Raw genomic sequence first — 15,831 nt, forward strand, 5'->3', positions numbered from 1 at the left:
GACCCCGGACTCTTCCTAGCCTCGCTCCCTGGGAGAACGGTGGAAGCCACCAGTAGCCAGGAGGAGGGGCTGGTGTGCGGATTCTGGGTTTGGAGGCGTCTGGGCGAGGTTATTCAGGTGGACAGTCGGAGGGGTGAGCTGGCCGCCCCAGACGGCCAAGACTGGAGGCCCAGACTGCTGATGCCCGAGAGGTGACAGCGCTGCGGTGGCAGCGGGAGAGACGAGCGACCTGCCGGGAACCGGGGACCCGGGAGAGGACGCGCTGGGGGCGGGCGTGCGCGCGGTCTGCCCGCACACGTGGGGATCGGGGACACCCCTCCTCCTCGGCCTCACGGTGGGGCCTGAGCCGAGGCCGAGCCCTGACTGTGGCCCCAGGGCCTACAGCTGAGGGAGTTAGGAACCTCAAATCCGGTCCTCTTTCCATGGCCCCTGTCCCCAACCCACAGGCGCATTTATTAAAAAACAAAAAACAAAAACCAGCCCGCAAAGACCCGGAACGCAGAGGCCGGGGCTCCAGCCGGTCATTTTCTGCCTCGGGCCCGGGGAGGGCGGGGGCCGGGCTGGGCGGGGAGGGCCGCTGCGCCGGTGCGCGCGCCCGGGCCCCGGGAGCGCGCTCCGCCCCCGTCCCCACCGTGCGCGCGCCCCGCCCCCCATGTGTGCGCGCGCCCCGCCCCGCCCCCCGCCCCCCGTGCGCGCCCTCGCCTCGCGCGCGCTCCGCGGAGCCGCCGGTGCAGCGGAGCGGGCGCGCTCCGGGCGGGCCGGGGGCGCGGGCGCGGGGCCGGCGAGCCGGGGCGCGCGGGGGAGGCGCCGGGGAGGAGCGCGCTGCGCCGCCGCCCGGCCTGCCGCCGCTCGGTGCGGGTCCGCGGGGCGCGAGGAGCGGCGAGACCGCGGCCTGGAACAAAGGGAGGCCGGCGCGGGCGGGGGCGGCGCGAGCATGGCGGACCGCAGCCTGGAGGGCATGGCGCTGCCCCTGGAGGTGCGCGCCCGGCTGGCAGAGCTGGAGCTGGAGCTGTCGGAAGGTAACAGGCCCGGCGCTCGGCCGGCCGCGCTGTCACGGGGCCCGGGCGGGCGGGGGTCCCGGTGCAGGGCGAGAGCGGCCCCCGCCCTGCGGCTCTGCGTCGTCCGCCGCGGCCCCGGCGCCGGGGGCCGGGGGGCCTGAGGGGTTCTGGGGGTCCGGGGCCGCAGGGCGGGTCTGTGACTTGAGGCGCAGGGCGAGCCTCGGGCCGGGGGCGCAGGACGGGCCTGGGGCTTGGGACGCAGGGCAGGCCTGGGCCGGGGGCTCAGGGCGCGACGCGGGCTGAGGCGCCGCTGGGGCCGCAGGACGGGCCGCGGGCCGGGGGCGCAGGGCGGGCCGCGGGCCGGGGCTTCGCGCGCGGCCTGGTGGACCGGGCTATGTCCTTGGTGCGCGTCCGAGCGCTGCCTACCGCGACCGGGCCGGGGGCGGTTCCGCAACGCGCGGCCTGAGGCGCCGCTGGCCTGGTTCTAATGCGAAACTTGTCGTTGGACTTGAGGGTCTGGACTTGAGGGTCTAACCTCGGGGTCCGCGGCGTCCGGCCTGGACCGGCCAGCACCACTATTGTTTCCGTGCGCTGGACGCGAAGGTTGGCTGGGACTGGAGAGCCCCCTCCGACAGGCCGGGTCTGTGCCGCGTTCCCAGCGGCTCACGCTTCCAATTTGTGACAGATTCGCTACAGTGATTTCATGGAGTGTTATATACGGTTTCTTATTTTCTGTTAAGGCCGGGATCATGTGCTCAGCTGTCATAAGTTTTAGGTCGGGGTTTGCTATGTCTTTTTATAAAACCCAGTAAAAGTTCCGAATGTTGAATGGTGACTATAGATTTAGAATTCACCCGGCCCACCCTGGAAAGGCCACTAATACACTCGGGGTGGAGAGAGGCCGTGTCCTCTCAAATTTATATTTGAAACAGTTTAGTAGTGAACTCGTATTTGTGTGTGTGTGTGTGTGTGTGTGTGTGTGTGTGTAACGGTTTTGTGGGGCTGGCAGCCAAAAAGTAGATTCATTGGTGCCAGTTTTCATCAGTTGGGAGAAACTGGTGTTGACCTGATGTTTTCCCTTTTAACACTTTCAGGGGGGAAGGAGGTGATAAAGGTGGGGGCCTGGGTGAGGTGCCTCTTCAGATGGTGCTCTCTGGAAGGCTCCTGTTTCACGTTTGGGATCCTTGGGGGCTCTGTGATGCTCAGCTGTCCCACAGGAGATGTTTCCTGGACTCTGCTCAGCAGCCGCTGTCTGAGGGGCTGAAGGGGCCGCAGGCACTGCTGGACCTCAATGCCGAGCTCAGCTGGGGAGCAGAGCTTAGTCCACACTGGTGGGTAAGGAGTTCTGTGTGGACAGGTGGCTTGGAGGGGCGCAGGACCCACTAGAGAATATTTGCCCAAGTTCTTTGGCCTCATCACTGCTCACATGGGTTCTTCTCCCCTGCCCCCTACCCGCCACAGCTCTGCACCACAGCTGTGCTGTTTGCAACACCCTATCCTTCCTGCCTTGTCTCCAAACAAGCTCTTCTGCTCCATCTGCCTCATCCTGATGTTGTGTCAGTATGCCCCTGTGCAGCCTCTGAACTGACCAGAATCTCTCTGCCTCCCCAGTCAGCCTGGGCTGGGCTCTCACCTTGCTTCTGCCTGTCTGGGACAGTGTGTGGCCCCTGGTGGGAGTGGCTGGTGTGAACGTGGACAGAACACACTCACTTGCTAGGTGGCAGTTACCGGTCACCCTCAGTCACTCCTAGACTGTGTCCCTGTTGCCCAGAGGATGGCAAAGCATGTGCTCAGCCTGGTTCTCTGTGAATACCCTGTGTCCTTGCAGATTTTAAAAAGGGTTTAATGAGTTTCTTATTGAGTGTCAGGACAGAGGAAGGGGCGTGTGTTTGCATGCGTGAATCACATTATTGTTTCTCCCTCTCTAAACCTCCCTAGGCCTGGCTGGAAGACCCGAGAGGAGAGGGTTGTTGCTGTGACTGCCCAGCGTGAGCCGCCCCCCTACTCCCCCTTTAGCTGTGTCATCTTTGACTTGTGTTGTCTGCATTGGGTTGATTGGGTCTCTCTTTAAGGTCATTTGGAATTTTGTGTATTGTGACCATATAGTATAGTTTTACTGGCTTAAGCTAGATGAATCAATTTGCTTTTCAGTATTGTTTACCAGAAACCAAAGAATGAAAGGATCAGAAATTATTGTCTCCTCACATTTTGGAACTTAAAAAATCCCCCACCATATCCACTTGCAAAGTGAAAAGTTAAAACAACTTTTAATGCTGAATTGAGAGTATTGCTTTCATATTTATCTTCAATCAGGATTCATATGAAGAGAATTCTTTAAGTTAGTCATCATTTTATTAAAAGGTTAGAAAATACTGTGGAAACGTGTGTGGACTTTCTGGCACTCAGTTCTTACAGAGGAGCATGGAAAGCAGTTCCGTTTTCAGCATATAATGTATGCTGAAAAACCAGAGTAGGCTATTCTCCTACGTGGCCTGCCAGCCGCTAATGGTTGTGTATAATCTAGATCAGTAGATGCTGGTCCAGCTTTGGTTTGCCCTGTCTGCTGTGCTGTTACAGACACTAATGTTCTGTTTTATGGGTCACTGTCGGGTGCAGGGTTGCAGATTGACTTCTTGGCTGCAGAGCTCATATTTCCACCCTCCTGCCCTGCCGGTTGCCCGCTCTTTTCTTTCCACTGTCTGTTGCTGTCCGGTGCTTCCCCTCGGGACGCTGGGCTCCTCTCTCCGAAGAACTAATGCCAGCAAAGAACAGGAGCTCTCTGTGGGGAGAGGCCTCTGATCCTTGCGTCTGGGGGAGTCTTGTGGGGCCAGGAGGATGCTTGGCACTGAATGTGAGATGGAGAGGAAGCCGGTGAGCTGGCTGGTCGCTGGGGGCCAGGTGGGGTGGTGGAGGCTTTTTTCCCCACACACTTTTCCCTGAATCATTTTTTCTTCCCTCTCCTCCCCTCCCTTTCCCTTCATTCTTGCCTTTTGGAATCATGCATTTTTCTCTTTGGCTTTAAGAGGGCCACTAAGTAGGTAATATGTGAATAAACATTATTTGGCTTAAAGGAAAACTTTAAATGGAAACATCAGCAAAGCAGAGCAGAAAGAGAAAATTTCTAAATAAAGGCAGACTCATGTCTTACTAAAAAATTAGCTGTTGATTGAAATTCAGCAATACATTTCTCTGTTAACTGATGGTTTGTGTCCTGGGCTGTGCATACCCTGGACTTGCAGCTCTAGAGAATCTCATCCCACTCTTTCAGCAATGGTTCCATTCTTATTTTGGTAGGACTCTGGGAAATTGCCTTGTGATACAGCCTGTGAAAACCGTGATGTTTGCAGAAGAGACGTCTGTTAGCTTTATACTTTGTGGTTTTTAATTGTGAGTGTGCCTACTGACTTCCTAACTCTTGCTTATGGGAGTTACTCAGTCTGTAAGATCCTGAATTCCTGCAACTAGCAGTTATGTTCTATAATTGACTCCAACTTAACGTTTTCAGGTAAGCGCAAAACTGCCCAAGGGAGGTGGTGGGTGCCATCAGTTCATTGTACTGGTCAAGGAATCACTCTTTTTTTAAGTTACAGATGAGTAGTTCACATGCAGCTGGCACAATCCTGTCACCAGAGTAAAATCTTAACGAGATAGCCGGTTGGAAGGTTTGTAGGTTGGGGGGCAGGCGTCTCCAGGGCTGCCAGCACACTGGCAGGTGCACCTAGCTCTGCGGCCTGAGCTCTGTCCCCTGCAGCCCCCAGCTGTTCTTGGCGGTACGTGTGACTGCAGAGCTGGCCCCCCGAGCTGAAGTCTTGGACCACCTTCCACGGGTGGGGGAAGGAGACCACTGTCTCTCATGCAATCCAAACGTTCTCCTCATTGAAAGGAAACAGTGGGCTCTGGAAAACAAGTGTGTGAAAAAAATGTTTTCTTCCAGAGTCTCACTGGTAACTTGTCACTGGGAGGGGAGGAAGGAAGGGGGTGCAGATTCAGGGAGTGACAGCTGAGCTGCTGCACCTGCAGTCAGTCCTCACGCAGTTAATAAAGCCCATTACCTCTGGGGCAGCATGTCAGTGCTGGTCCCGGGAGCTGGAGTCCTTGGCTTGATAAATCTAAAATAAAAGATTATTACCTGAATTACAGATATTTACAAAACGGCAGCATTGATATGGGTGGGATGTGAAATGTGTGGACTTGAGTTTTAAGAGTTGTTTAGAGTTAGGAAAATTGTTACATTTGAATGTTCTTTTTTTGATGAGTAAACATAGATGTCAGATTTAGCTGGGAAGGTAAAGGCACATATTCAAGGCCCTAATGTGTAAGGTTGATCCCAGCGCTCAGAAGGTATTTATGGGGCTGTAGTCACACTTAGAGCTGAATGCCATGAGGTCACAGCTGTAACAGTGACTATTTTGTTTCATTCTGGGCCCACTGGCTTTATATTCTTGTTATGGTTTGGAGGCTACAGGCTGTTGGATGTTATGAGTCACTTTTTGCCTTCCTCCTCCCAGCCTTTTTCAAATGAGAAGTCTCTTTTTTTAGAGCTGATTTTTTTTTTTTTTTTTTTTAAGCAGTGATTTATGGGATGAGTTGTAGCATTCTTCTGAATTGCAGAGAGAATGTATTGGATAATCTTCGTTTTGATGTCATGTATATGGACTGATTCACCGGTTCAAATCCTAGTCATTTTAAGGTTCTCATAATTACTCAGGCATCTTCCTAAAACCAGATGCTTGCCTGCAGGTATCGGCTAGGTTTTGCACGTCAGTGTTTTTCCTGGAACAGGGGGCACCTCACTGTGGGTGACACGATGGGCTCCGGCCGCTGTGGACGGTTCCCATCCTCCAGTCTCTTCGTCTGTATGCCTCTACTTTCACGGTTGCCAGTGGTGATTTTCCTTCTTCTCAGTCTTCTTGTGCTCCCTACAGAGGTCACCTGCTGTCATTGCCTCTGCACCTTTCTTTCTGCTGAGAGGGTCAAAAGCTTGTGATGTCTCAGAAGCAGCAGTTGCATCAATTTGTTGGTGATGATAATACATAGCGCTCTCGAAGGGGAGACTCTTAAGTGGGAATTCATGTGTGAGAACACAGGAGTGGGGTTTGTACATATATGGCTCTTTCTTCAGGATTCAACGCAGTGTTAATGTTCATAAGCACTTAAGACTGGTAAAGTGGGGAAGGGCTGAGATGTTGGGCTGTAAAGTCAATAGGACAACAAGCAGCCTTCTTTTGGGGGAGGGGACTGGGGAGGTGGCTTTTTAGTTTTGCTGCTGCTGAATATTTTGCAAAATGAAATGTGCTCTGAGAATCACAAATTGAGATCCTTCTTTACCAAGCATTTTGTGTGATAGGTATGAGAAGTCAGGGGAAAAAAGACCCAAGATAGTGAGCACAGAAGCAGTCTGTGATTGATAGTGTTAAACAGATCTTTCCCTTCTGGGCTGCTGGTTTTTAAATCATATTTTTTTGCTTATTAGGTTGGAAACTTTCTGTGTCCCCATGAAAAGATTGAAAACTGCCGGCCAGATCCAAACAAGTTCTGTCGGCACCAGAGACAGCAATTCTTTGCATACTTGTCTGCAGTTATGCACAATTAGAATTTTTTTTACTGAATTATCTGGTTAGTCAAGTCAGGTGTTTTTCTATTTTTTTATTAGAGGAATACTAAAACATTTTAAAATTATGACATAAAGAATTCATATGGGTCCTGTTCAGTGTGGGCTGGTTCATACTCCCAGACTCAGGTCTGAGCCTCTGGCCGAGGAGGGAGGTAGTCCATGCATCTGACTTCCCTGTGGCCACTTGGTGCTGGGCAGAGACGCTTTCTCCTAAAACCACAAGCAGTCTCTCGTGTCCTGACCACGTGTCTTACCAGTGTAGCTTGCCATGTGTCAGGCATTTATGAAACGTCCTGTTAGTGGGGAGAGACCCACCCATCCCAGTTTCTGTGCTGCCCTGTCTTAATCCTGCCTTCGTGGCTTTGTTTTGGCTGTTCTCTTCTGTTGGCAGAGCCTCCTGTCAGGACTTCTTCACTCTCGGGAAAATCATGAGCACTCACTTAGAGCCCTGTCCTGTTTCTGGCCCAAGTGTCATATCCCTGAGAAGATGTGGGTGGTGTGGCTCCAGTGAAGGGGGTGGTGGTGTGTGTGGCTCCAGCTGATGCTTCCTGGACAGTTTACCTGAAATGAGAAGAGAAATGTAAACTGTGTTGCTAATTAACCTTATCAGAAGATTCTAGGTCTTTATGAGTAAAGTAATGGCACCCCACTCCAGTACTCTTGCCTGGAAAATCCCATGGATGGAGGAGCCTGTTAGGCTGCAATCCATGGGGTCACTAAGAGTCGGACACGACTGAATGACTTCACTTTCACTTTTCACTTTCATGCACTGGAGAAGGAAATGGCAACCCACTCCAGTGTTCTTGCCTGGAGAATCCCAGGGACGGGGGAGCCTGGTGGGCTGCCATCTATGGGGTCGCACAGAGTCGGAGACGACTGAATTGACTTAGCATAATGTTAGTAAAGATTACGGGCTTTGTTGCAACTAGAGCACATTGCGTCATGTCAGTGTCATGGTGACACAGATGACAAGATCTGTATCTATACGATCTTACCTGCACAGAGGGTGAGAGCGGTAGCAAAGCCCGATGGTGTCAGTGGCCAGAACGAGTGAAATCTGGAGTTGGCCAGACGCATTCGGAAGGATGGGTTCACCCCAGAGCCATCGGTCTCGGGGGCTGGGTTTAGTGGAGGGGGCACGGAAAGCACCAAGTCCATGTCTCACTCGTGGGTGACCTTCTGTGCTTCCCGAGCCTCTTTGGGTCTTTTTCTGAGTCTTATTTGTGGAGATTTGTGTGCAGATCCTGAGAATTCTCATGTGTGTCCTCTGAGGAGTCTTCCTCCAGATCTTCATGGGTAGGGAGGGTGTCCCCTGCTGTCAGATCGGGTTAAGAACCCTGCCCTCGGGACAGCTGTGGGGATCAGTGATACAGTCACAATGTCTGCTCCGTAAACATTCATCCCCACAGTTCCCTCAAGGCGCTGTCACTGGGACAGGGTTTCCCAGCCCCACCTTTATCTCTGTGGTTTGAGTTACAGGGATTGTGAGAGCGGCCCTGGGAGAAAAGCAGGGTGCCCAGTGTGGGCGCGGAGTGTGAGGTGGGGAGGGCATCTCTTAATAGTTGCTGCCTGGGCACTTACCCTGCCTGGGGCAGCTTCAGAGCTGTGAGGCCTCTTTTTTTTTTATTTTAATGATAAATCTTCCTTTCTGGTGGACTCTCTGTGTCAATACTCCTGGAAACCCCCTTTTCAACCTTTTTACTTTTCAAGAGAAAAGGAAGGGTGTCCTAGGTCAGGCTCCAGCCCAGGTGTGTCTGGCAAGGACGACCTGTTAGGTCACAGTCATTGAATCCGGGACCACGTGTGGATCTCCGCTCAGAGTCCTTCCCGGCGCCTCGTGGAGGTGAGGCTGACCTCCACCGGCCCTGACTCTGGAATCTTCCTCCTGGAGCTGCATGTTCCCCAGCCCTCAGTGCGTGTGGAGAGGGCTCAGCTAGCTAGCTTCTCCTTGTTTCCCACGACAGAGGACATGTATGCCACTACGGGCCACAAAGGTGGGGCTGCGTGAGCCCGGGCAGCTCTGAGAGGCCAAGTCAGAGTCAGGCTCGCTGTGGCCATGACCCCGGGGCTCGGTGCACCCCCCACCCCTCCGCCCAGCACTCGCCACAGGGCCTGGGCTTTTACTCTTTACAGTCACCTGGCGGTTATGTCGGTGGTGCTGTGTGGGTTTGTGAGTATGAGTGGCTCTTCTCATCAGTTTTTATAAGCTGCTTCGCTTTTCCTTTCTGGCTGCGCTAGGTCTTTGTTGCTGCCTGCAGGCTTTCTCTGGTTGTGGTGCGTGGGCTTCTCGCTTTGGTGGCTCCTGTGGTTGTGGAGCATGGACTCTACGGCGTGCAGGCTTAGCTGGGATGTGGGCCTGTGGGATCTTCCTGAACCAGGGATTGAACCCTTGTTGGACCACCAGGGAGCCTTTGTGCTTCAGTGAAACCTAAGCTGGTTCTTTTAAAATAATATCCAGAGATAGTCTGAAGGGCCTCCCCCGCCCCCCTGCCATGAACTTGTATGTGTATGTGTGTGTGTGTAAGTCTCTCAGTTGTGTCTGACTCTTTGTGACCCTGTGGACTATACAATCCATGGAACTCTCCAGGCCAGAATACTGGAGTGGGTAAGCCTTGCCCTTCTCCCAACCCAAAGTTATGTATAATAACTATTAATACTTGAGTAACAGCAAGTAATAGGACGGAGCTGTGTATGGATGTGTGCTCAGCTTCTTCTGACTCTTTTCCTCCCCGTGGACTGGAGCCCACCAGACTCCTCTGTCCATGGAATTCTCCGAGCAAGAATATTGGAGTCGGTTGCCATGTTCTCCTCCAGGGAATCTTCCCAACCCACAGATTGAACCTAGGTCTCCTGCATCGCAGGTGGATTCTTTACCCCTGAGCCACATGGAAAGCCCATAAGGTAATCTTTAAGGAGCTGTTTAGGCAAGGGTGCAATTCCACTAAACTTAGGTCATTAAAAAAACACCTATTTAAATCCAAGGAAAAATCAACTTGCCAGGGTGGAAACTCTTTTACTATGTACATTGTAATGTATCTCAGGCCCACACTTGACTGTTGCAGTGCTGTGTCCTGTAGGGACGTTCTATCCACATGAGATTTGGTGTTTGGGTGGTTTTGTTGTTTCATTCTGCTGTTTAGTTCAGTTCAGTTTAGTCGCTCAGTCGTGTCCGACTCTTTGCGACCCCATGAATCACAGCACGCCAGGCCTCCCTGTCCATCACCAACTCCCGGAGTTCACTCAGACTCACGTCCATCGAGTCGGTGATGCCATCCAGACATCTCATCCTCTGTTGTCCCCTTCTCCTCCTGCCCACAATCCCTCCCAGCATCAGAGTCTTTTCCAATGAGTCAACTCTTTGCATGAGGTGGCCAAAGTACTGGAGTTTCAGCCTTAGCATCATTCCTTCCAAAGAAATCCCAGGGCTGATCTCCTTCAGAATGGACTGGTTGGGTCTCCTTGCAGTCCCAGGGACTCTCAAGAGTCTTCTCCAGCACCACAGTTCAAAAGCATCAATTCTTTGGCACTCAGCCTTCTTCACAGTCCAACTCTCACATCCATACATGACCACAGGAAAAACCATAGCCTTGACTAGACGGACCTTTGTTGGCAAAGTAATGTCTCTGCTTTTCAATATGCTATCTAGGTTGGTCATAAAGCTCAAGTGAATACAGTCTTACTGCAAATAGTGGGGCTAGTCCTCCCCCACCAAGCCCAAAATTGACTTGGACCAAATGAAAAATAGCACTTGGAGTCATTTTGCTGTTGATACCAGAGTCCAGACTTTAAGAATTTCTGTTACTTGTACATAAATTAATATGAAAAGAAAGTAGAATTCTGCCTCCTCTGTTTCTATGGCGATGAATTGTTATTTAGCTGTTATACTGGTAAGGGATAATATAGGCATCTATAATGCCTGTTGGTGTTTTAGAATTTCTTCCCTGTTATTTGGAAGACCTGGCTCTGGACACAGGGATGAAAATAACCTTGATTTTGCTTGTTTCCTTCATGACTTGTTGAATTTGACACAGGTAGGATTCTGGTTGAAATCTCTCCTTTATGGAAAGTGTCTTAAGTAAAACACACTTTCTGAAAGTGTTGTACAATGTTCTATCTCCCATGGATGCAGAGGAACAGAGCCTTGGGGAAGGAATGTGGGCAGAGGTTCCTTGGAGGGACTGCCGTTCTGCAGGTGACAAGTGTCTGCTGGGGCAAGTGCTTTGCACAGGAAGTAAAACTTGTGGACTGGCTGTGTCAGTGGGGTTGTAGGGCAGTCTGACCACTATCACGTACTCTTTCTAAGATTTAATTTTTGATTGTGTTGGGTCTTCGTTACTGCGTGCAGACTTTCTTCAGATGCAGTAAGCGAGGGCGCCTCTTTGTTGTGGTGTGTGGGCTTCTCTTGTTGCGAAGCAAGGGCTCTAGGGCGCACGGGGTTCAGTAGTTGCGGCTCATGGACTCTTGCAGTTGTGGTGCATGGGCTTAGTTACCTGCAGCATGTGAGATCTTCCCAGACGAGGGATCAACCTGGTGTCCCTTGCATTTCAAGGCAGATTCTTAACCACTGGACAACCAGGGATCCCCTGTCATTTATTCTTGAAAGATGATGTGAGGTGGGAGCAGTATTTAGAACACTAGCATTTCTTGAATAGAAGAGATGAAATAAACCTTGTATATCTCATGGTGTCTTAAGGCTTTCAGCTGCTTTCATGTTGACATTTCTTTACTCTTTTGAAAGTATTTTCTGGGAAAATGACATTAGCTTCTTTGTATAGATGAGGAGACTTCAAACGAATAGAAACTCATGAGCACTAGAATATTGGCTTCGTGACACATTTCCACCATCACGAGTTAACTGAACCATTGGGCAGCTTTCTTCTGAAGCAGGATGGGGACCCCATCTTCTCCTATGAGATCTGCAGGAGCTCTGGAGTCCGGGGGGCTTCTAGGAGGGTGAGCAGTAGGCAGCCTCCTCCCCAGCAGCCTGTTCCTGTCAGAGGAAATCATTCATCTTTCCCTTGCACAGGGTTGTAATGGGTGGAGGCTTACGCTGCACATTTTCTTTGCTGTCTGCCTCTAAATTTATATTCAAGATTGAATCTGTCATCTAGGGGATGGATATGTGGGTGTTCACCATACACTTCTGTTTTCTATATGTTTGAAATTTTCCTGTTTCTCGTGGAAGATGAACAGCATCCTTTAGAATCAGGAGACTGGATCAGGTTCATCAGAAATCTTCATCGTTTTGCTCAAGAGATGATGCTGTTAATTCTTGTGTTATTTCCTGGAACAATATTTAACTTGAGGTTCCAGGAATAACCTCCTCAGTGTCTCTACAAGAGTGACCTCTATCCGAGCTTCCTATTACTAAACAGGATGATGGCGAGTGCGTTTAAGCCACCACCAATCACTGACAAGGTGATCAATCTTAGGTCTTTTAAGCAGAGTGCTTTTCTTCCAAGCGGACTGCCAGTCTGATGACCCCCAGGCCTTGCAGAGATGGGGGCCATGTCTGATGGATGTGAACCACCCGCTCTTGGTCCCCAGAGAACTGGAGTCTTGTCAGTAGGAGTGGACAGTGCATAACTCAGACTTTTAAATCAGATGTTGCAAAGTGATGTCTTTTTTTGGCATGAACAGAGCTTGTTACCTGTCTGTAGGGGAGGACACCTACATGTCTCAGGCACCACTCCCTGGTTGCTCACCTGTGCTAAGCACTGCATTAGGTGTCTACATAGATCACTTTTTTTTTGAAGGACATTTGTCTCACAAAAAGGGAAGCACGTTAGCAAGCTTGCCTGGGGCCCTGTGGCTGAGTGGTGGGTGCCAGTTGGCTGGTTTGCCCTGGAAGCCCTCTCAACACCAGCCTCCTCAGTTCTGGCTCCTGACTGGACATCACCCTCATGGAGTGAGCCAGGAGTCCAGCTCACAGATGGAGTGTGGAAGGAGATACCAAGTTTCTTGGTATGTGTGGTGACTTCTCTTTTATGTATTTACTTTCACATACCCTAATAATATGTATTTTTCACCTGATAGAACAGTTAATTACCAGCCATTACTGGTACAGAGTTCCATGAAGGATATTTTAGGAACCTGTAGTCTCAAAAAAGAGCCTTTATTTTCATAACTATAATGTTCTTAATAATGTTGTTGGGATTGTGGCTTTCTTTTGTTTCTTATTTTTAGATCCTTGAGTGGAAGCTATTTAGTGATTACTCATAATTGTGAAAATAATCTAGCAATGATAGGAACTTGTTAGGACAAATCTGTGTTTTCCTTTCTTTTATGTAGATAACAATATTAATCCAAATAAATGTTGGCAGGAATGACCATGTGGGTAAGATTTTTATGTGATGTGGCCATCTTGAGATATCGTCTCAGGACTTTTCTAGAGCATCTATCTTTATTCTCAGTACGTGAACGCTCCCCATTCCCTGATTGTTCCCATTTGAACCAGAAATTTGAATCCACGTGTCCGAGATGGTGCTTGTGTGTGTGTGCACATACCGCCGTATTGTTTTGCTGTGAGAGGGGCTGTTTGAACACTGCTTTTGGACAATTTCCAGTCTCGGTCAAAAAACCTGTAACTTCTTATTAGTAAAGGTGAAAATTCTAGAGACCATGGACTATTCTATCTCCAGATCGTTTTTGTGTATTTATAGTTGTACCTATTCTGTTAGCAATGAAGGCCATCAGTCTTGGCCTAGTCAGGCCACGCTTATAGAATTAAGGGAAACAAGATCACTTCCAGCTTGTTTTAAATCTAAAGCTGCTAGCTATCTCCATAATAACCCAATCTTAAAAATGATACAATTAGACTTTTAGTGAATTAAGTTAATTTGGTTATCTACAGTTGAATCATTTCACTGCATTGTGAATTAACTTTTTTTGATTTCTTCATGATATGGAGTTAGTCCAGAAGGTAGGCTGTAGCCTTAGACCAAAGCATTAACGTTGTTACTTGTCACTTGAGACCAGCTCTGGGGTGATAGCCATAGCCTGTGTTTAGTTCCTGCTTTCTACCTTGTTCTTGATTCCGAGTCCCTCTCGGTCCGCCCGTGTTCTTTCCACATCCCCGCTCCATCCTTCTGTTCTGTTGGCTTTCTGACCCATTGTAGATGTGTGTGGGGGAGAGAGGGTTCTAACTGCTGTGAATTTTTGATAACCTGTGGAAAGGACTTTGTTTTTGAGCAAAACACCTCTAAATGAACCTCCAGTCACCTGAATATCATGGATTTGTGGACTGTGGGTGGAAAGTTTTAATTGTTTTTTGTGGGGTTTGGCTGACCTCTCTCTGCCCCACCGATTACTCCTCCCATCCCGTGTACTCAAACTCTGCAAGCCTGGTCAACACTGTTAGATGCAAAATAATGAACAGAGCGCTATAAATAAGAATTCACGTGTTGCCACACAAATGCTTTCCCTGTCATTTCAGTGTGGATTGCTGCTCCTGTGGGGACCCTGAGGATCTGGCCTTTGTTTGGGAGCACCTCACAGTGGGGTGATACGAAATGTGAAATCGGCTACAATATTGTTATCACTCACAAGCAGACAACAAAGATACTTTCATCTGAGCAGCCCCTGAAAATTAGGACGGGCTCAGTTTGGATGTTGGATGACCTTTTTGAAAAATGCATCTGGCTTTCGTCACACCTTGAAAGCTGTGCTTATACTGTTTTCTGTGTTGTACTTAGAATGTCTACAGTTCTTAAAGGATATATTTACTTATTTTAAGGAGATAAATTATTTTACAGTAAAATACTCTCTGGGGATTTAGGTGGAATAGGTTTGCCATGGCTTCCCTCTGGTGGCTCAGTGGTAAAGAATTCGCCTGCTGATGCAGGAGGCACAGGAGATGTGAGTTCAATCCCTGGGTCGGGAAGATCCCCTCGAGAAGGAAATGGCAACCCACTCTAGTGTTTCTGCCTGGGAAACCCCATGGACAGAGGAGCCTGGTGGGCTACAGCCCATGGGGTCACTAAGAGTTAGACACGACTGAGTGAAGTTAACACTGCCCTCTTGCACACAGGTTTGCCATATTGTCCACTGTTTAATACCAAATGTAGTGGGCTCTTAAGTGGCTGACATGCCACACCACCTTGCAGGTGTGTACTTGGGGGGAAGTTGTGTGTGTGTAAGTGCAAACATACACACACACACACGTATATATAACTGGTTCAATCACCTTTGATTCCAAAGATGGGTAGAGATTGTTTTTGGCATATGAGAGCTTTTGAATTGTTCTGTTCCTTAAGCATTTATTTCACTTGCAGTTTATTGAGTGAAGCTGTGTTAGATACTGTGAGAGTGGTGACAGCTGTTTTTATAAAGACAGGACACAAGCTGGTGGGAAGTTCAGTATCTGTCAACAAAAGTTGAGCAGGCCCCTGCGAGGCTGTGTGGAATCAGGTGCCCAGTGAGTGGTGGCAGCCAGGAGGGCTCTGAATCAGAGGAGGGAGCCGCTGGGCGCCCCCTCGTTGTGCCCAGGCATCTGTGTTTGGGGGTGCCATCCCAACCCTGTTCTCCGCCTGGCTGTTTCTGGCTGTGGCGTGGGATTGGGCTGGGCTCAGGCAGGAGGCCTGTGGGATCGTGGCACCGGAGCCTCTCCTGGCTTTCAGAGGCCCATGAGTGCTTGTTCATGTTCTCCATGTGTCCTTCCTCTCCCCCTGCCCTGTTTTTCCTCTGGATCTGTGCTCATGGCCTGTACTCATAGCAAGCTCTGTAGTTGCTTCCAGCATGGGGACCAGTGCTTATCATGGGGGACCTGCCTGTGGGGGTGGTTCCTGGGGGAGCACAATGTCCCTGTGTCTTGTGGGCCTGGGGGAGCACAATGGCTCTGGCCCTGTGCTTGAGCCTAGGCACCTGTTCCCAGCCCCCTGCCCAGCCCCCACAGGGTAGGCTGTGGCCTGCATGCTGGGTGGCCACCTGCGGAAAGCCAGTCTGTGACTGTCGCTGCCCTTGACACTCGCTCAGTTGGTGACACTTGGCCCCGTGGACAGCCAGGCTCTGCTTCACCATCTGTGTGTTCTCTCCTGTGGGAAGCAGGCCATTTACTGTGGTTACCCGGGAGGCTGACTGCCTGCCCCGGCTCCCACTTTCAGAAGGGTGGTCTTGGGGGGACCAGGGTGTGGGTCTCCAAGTGAGTCTGGTGCAGCTGGCCAGCCTGTGGGAGCTTGGGGCCTCCCCATCCACTTCGAGCTAACTGTACGTTTCTTGGTA

General features: G+C 50.4%; 1 protein-coding gene across 6 annotated transcripts in view; it reads left to right on the forward strand.

The window, feature by feature from the left end:
* The first annotated feature begins 766 nt into the window (after window positions 1-766).
* DIP2C (disco interacting protein 2 homolog C) overlaps window positions 767-15,831 on the forward strand; it is a 310,450-nt gene continuing 295,385 nt past the window's right edge. For 4 of the 6 annotated variants that reach the window (XM_055544187.1, XM_055544181.1, XM_055544183.1 and 1 more), the window contains exon 1: window positions 773-1,019. In XM_055544187.1, the coding sequence (XP_055400162.1) occupies window positions 935-1,019 (85 nt within the window). In that variant the 5' untranslated portion in view covers window positions 773-934. Of the gene's footprint in view, window positions 1,020-15,831 lie in introns of all 6 variants that reach the window. The other 2 variants (XM_055544182.1, XM_055544184.1) reach the window with 1 other exon arrangement.

This window comes from Bubalus kerabau, chromosome 13 (assembly GCF_029407905.1).
Source record: "Bubalus kerabau isolate K-KA32 ecotype Philippines breed swamp buffalo chromosome 13, PCC_UOA_SB_1v2, whole genome shotgun sequence".
NCBI classification, from domain to species: Eukaryota; Metazoa; Chordata; class Mammalia; order Artiodactyla; family Bovidae; genus Bubalus; species Bubalus kerabau.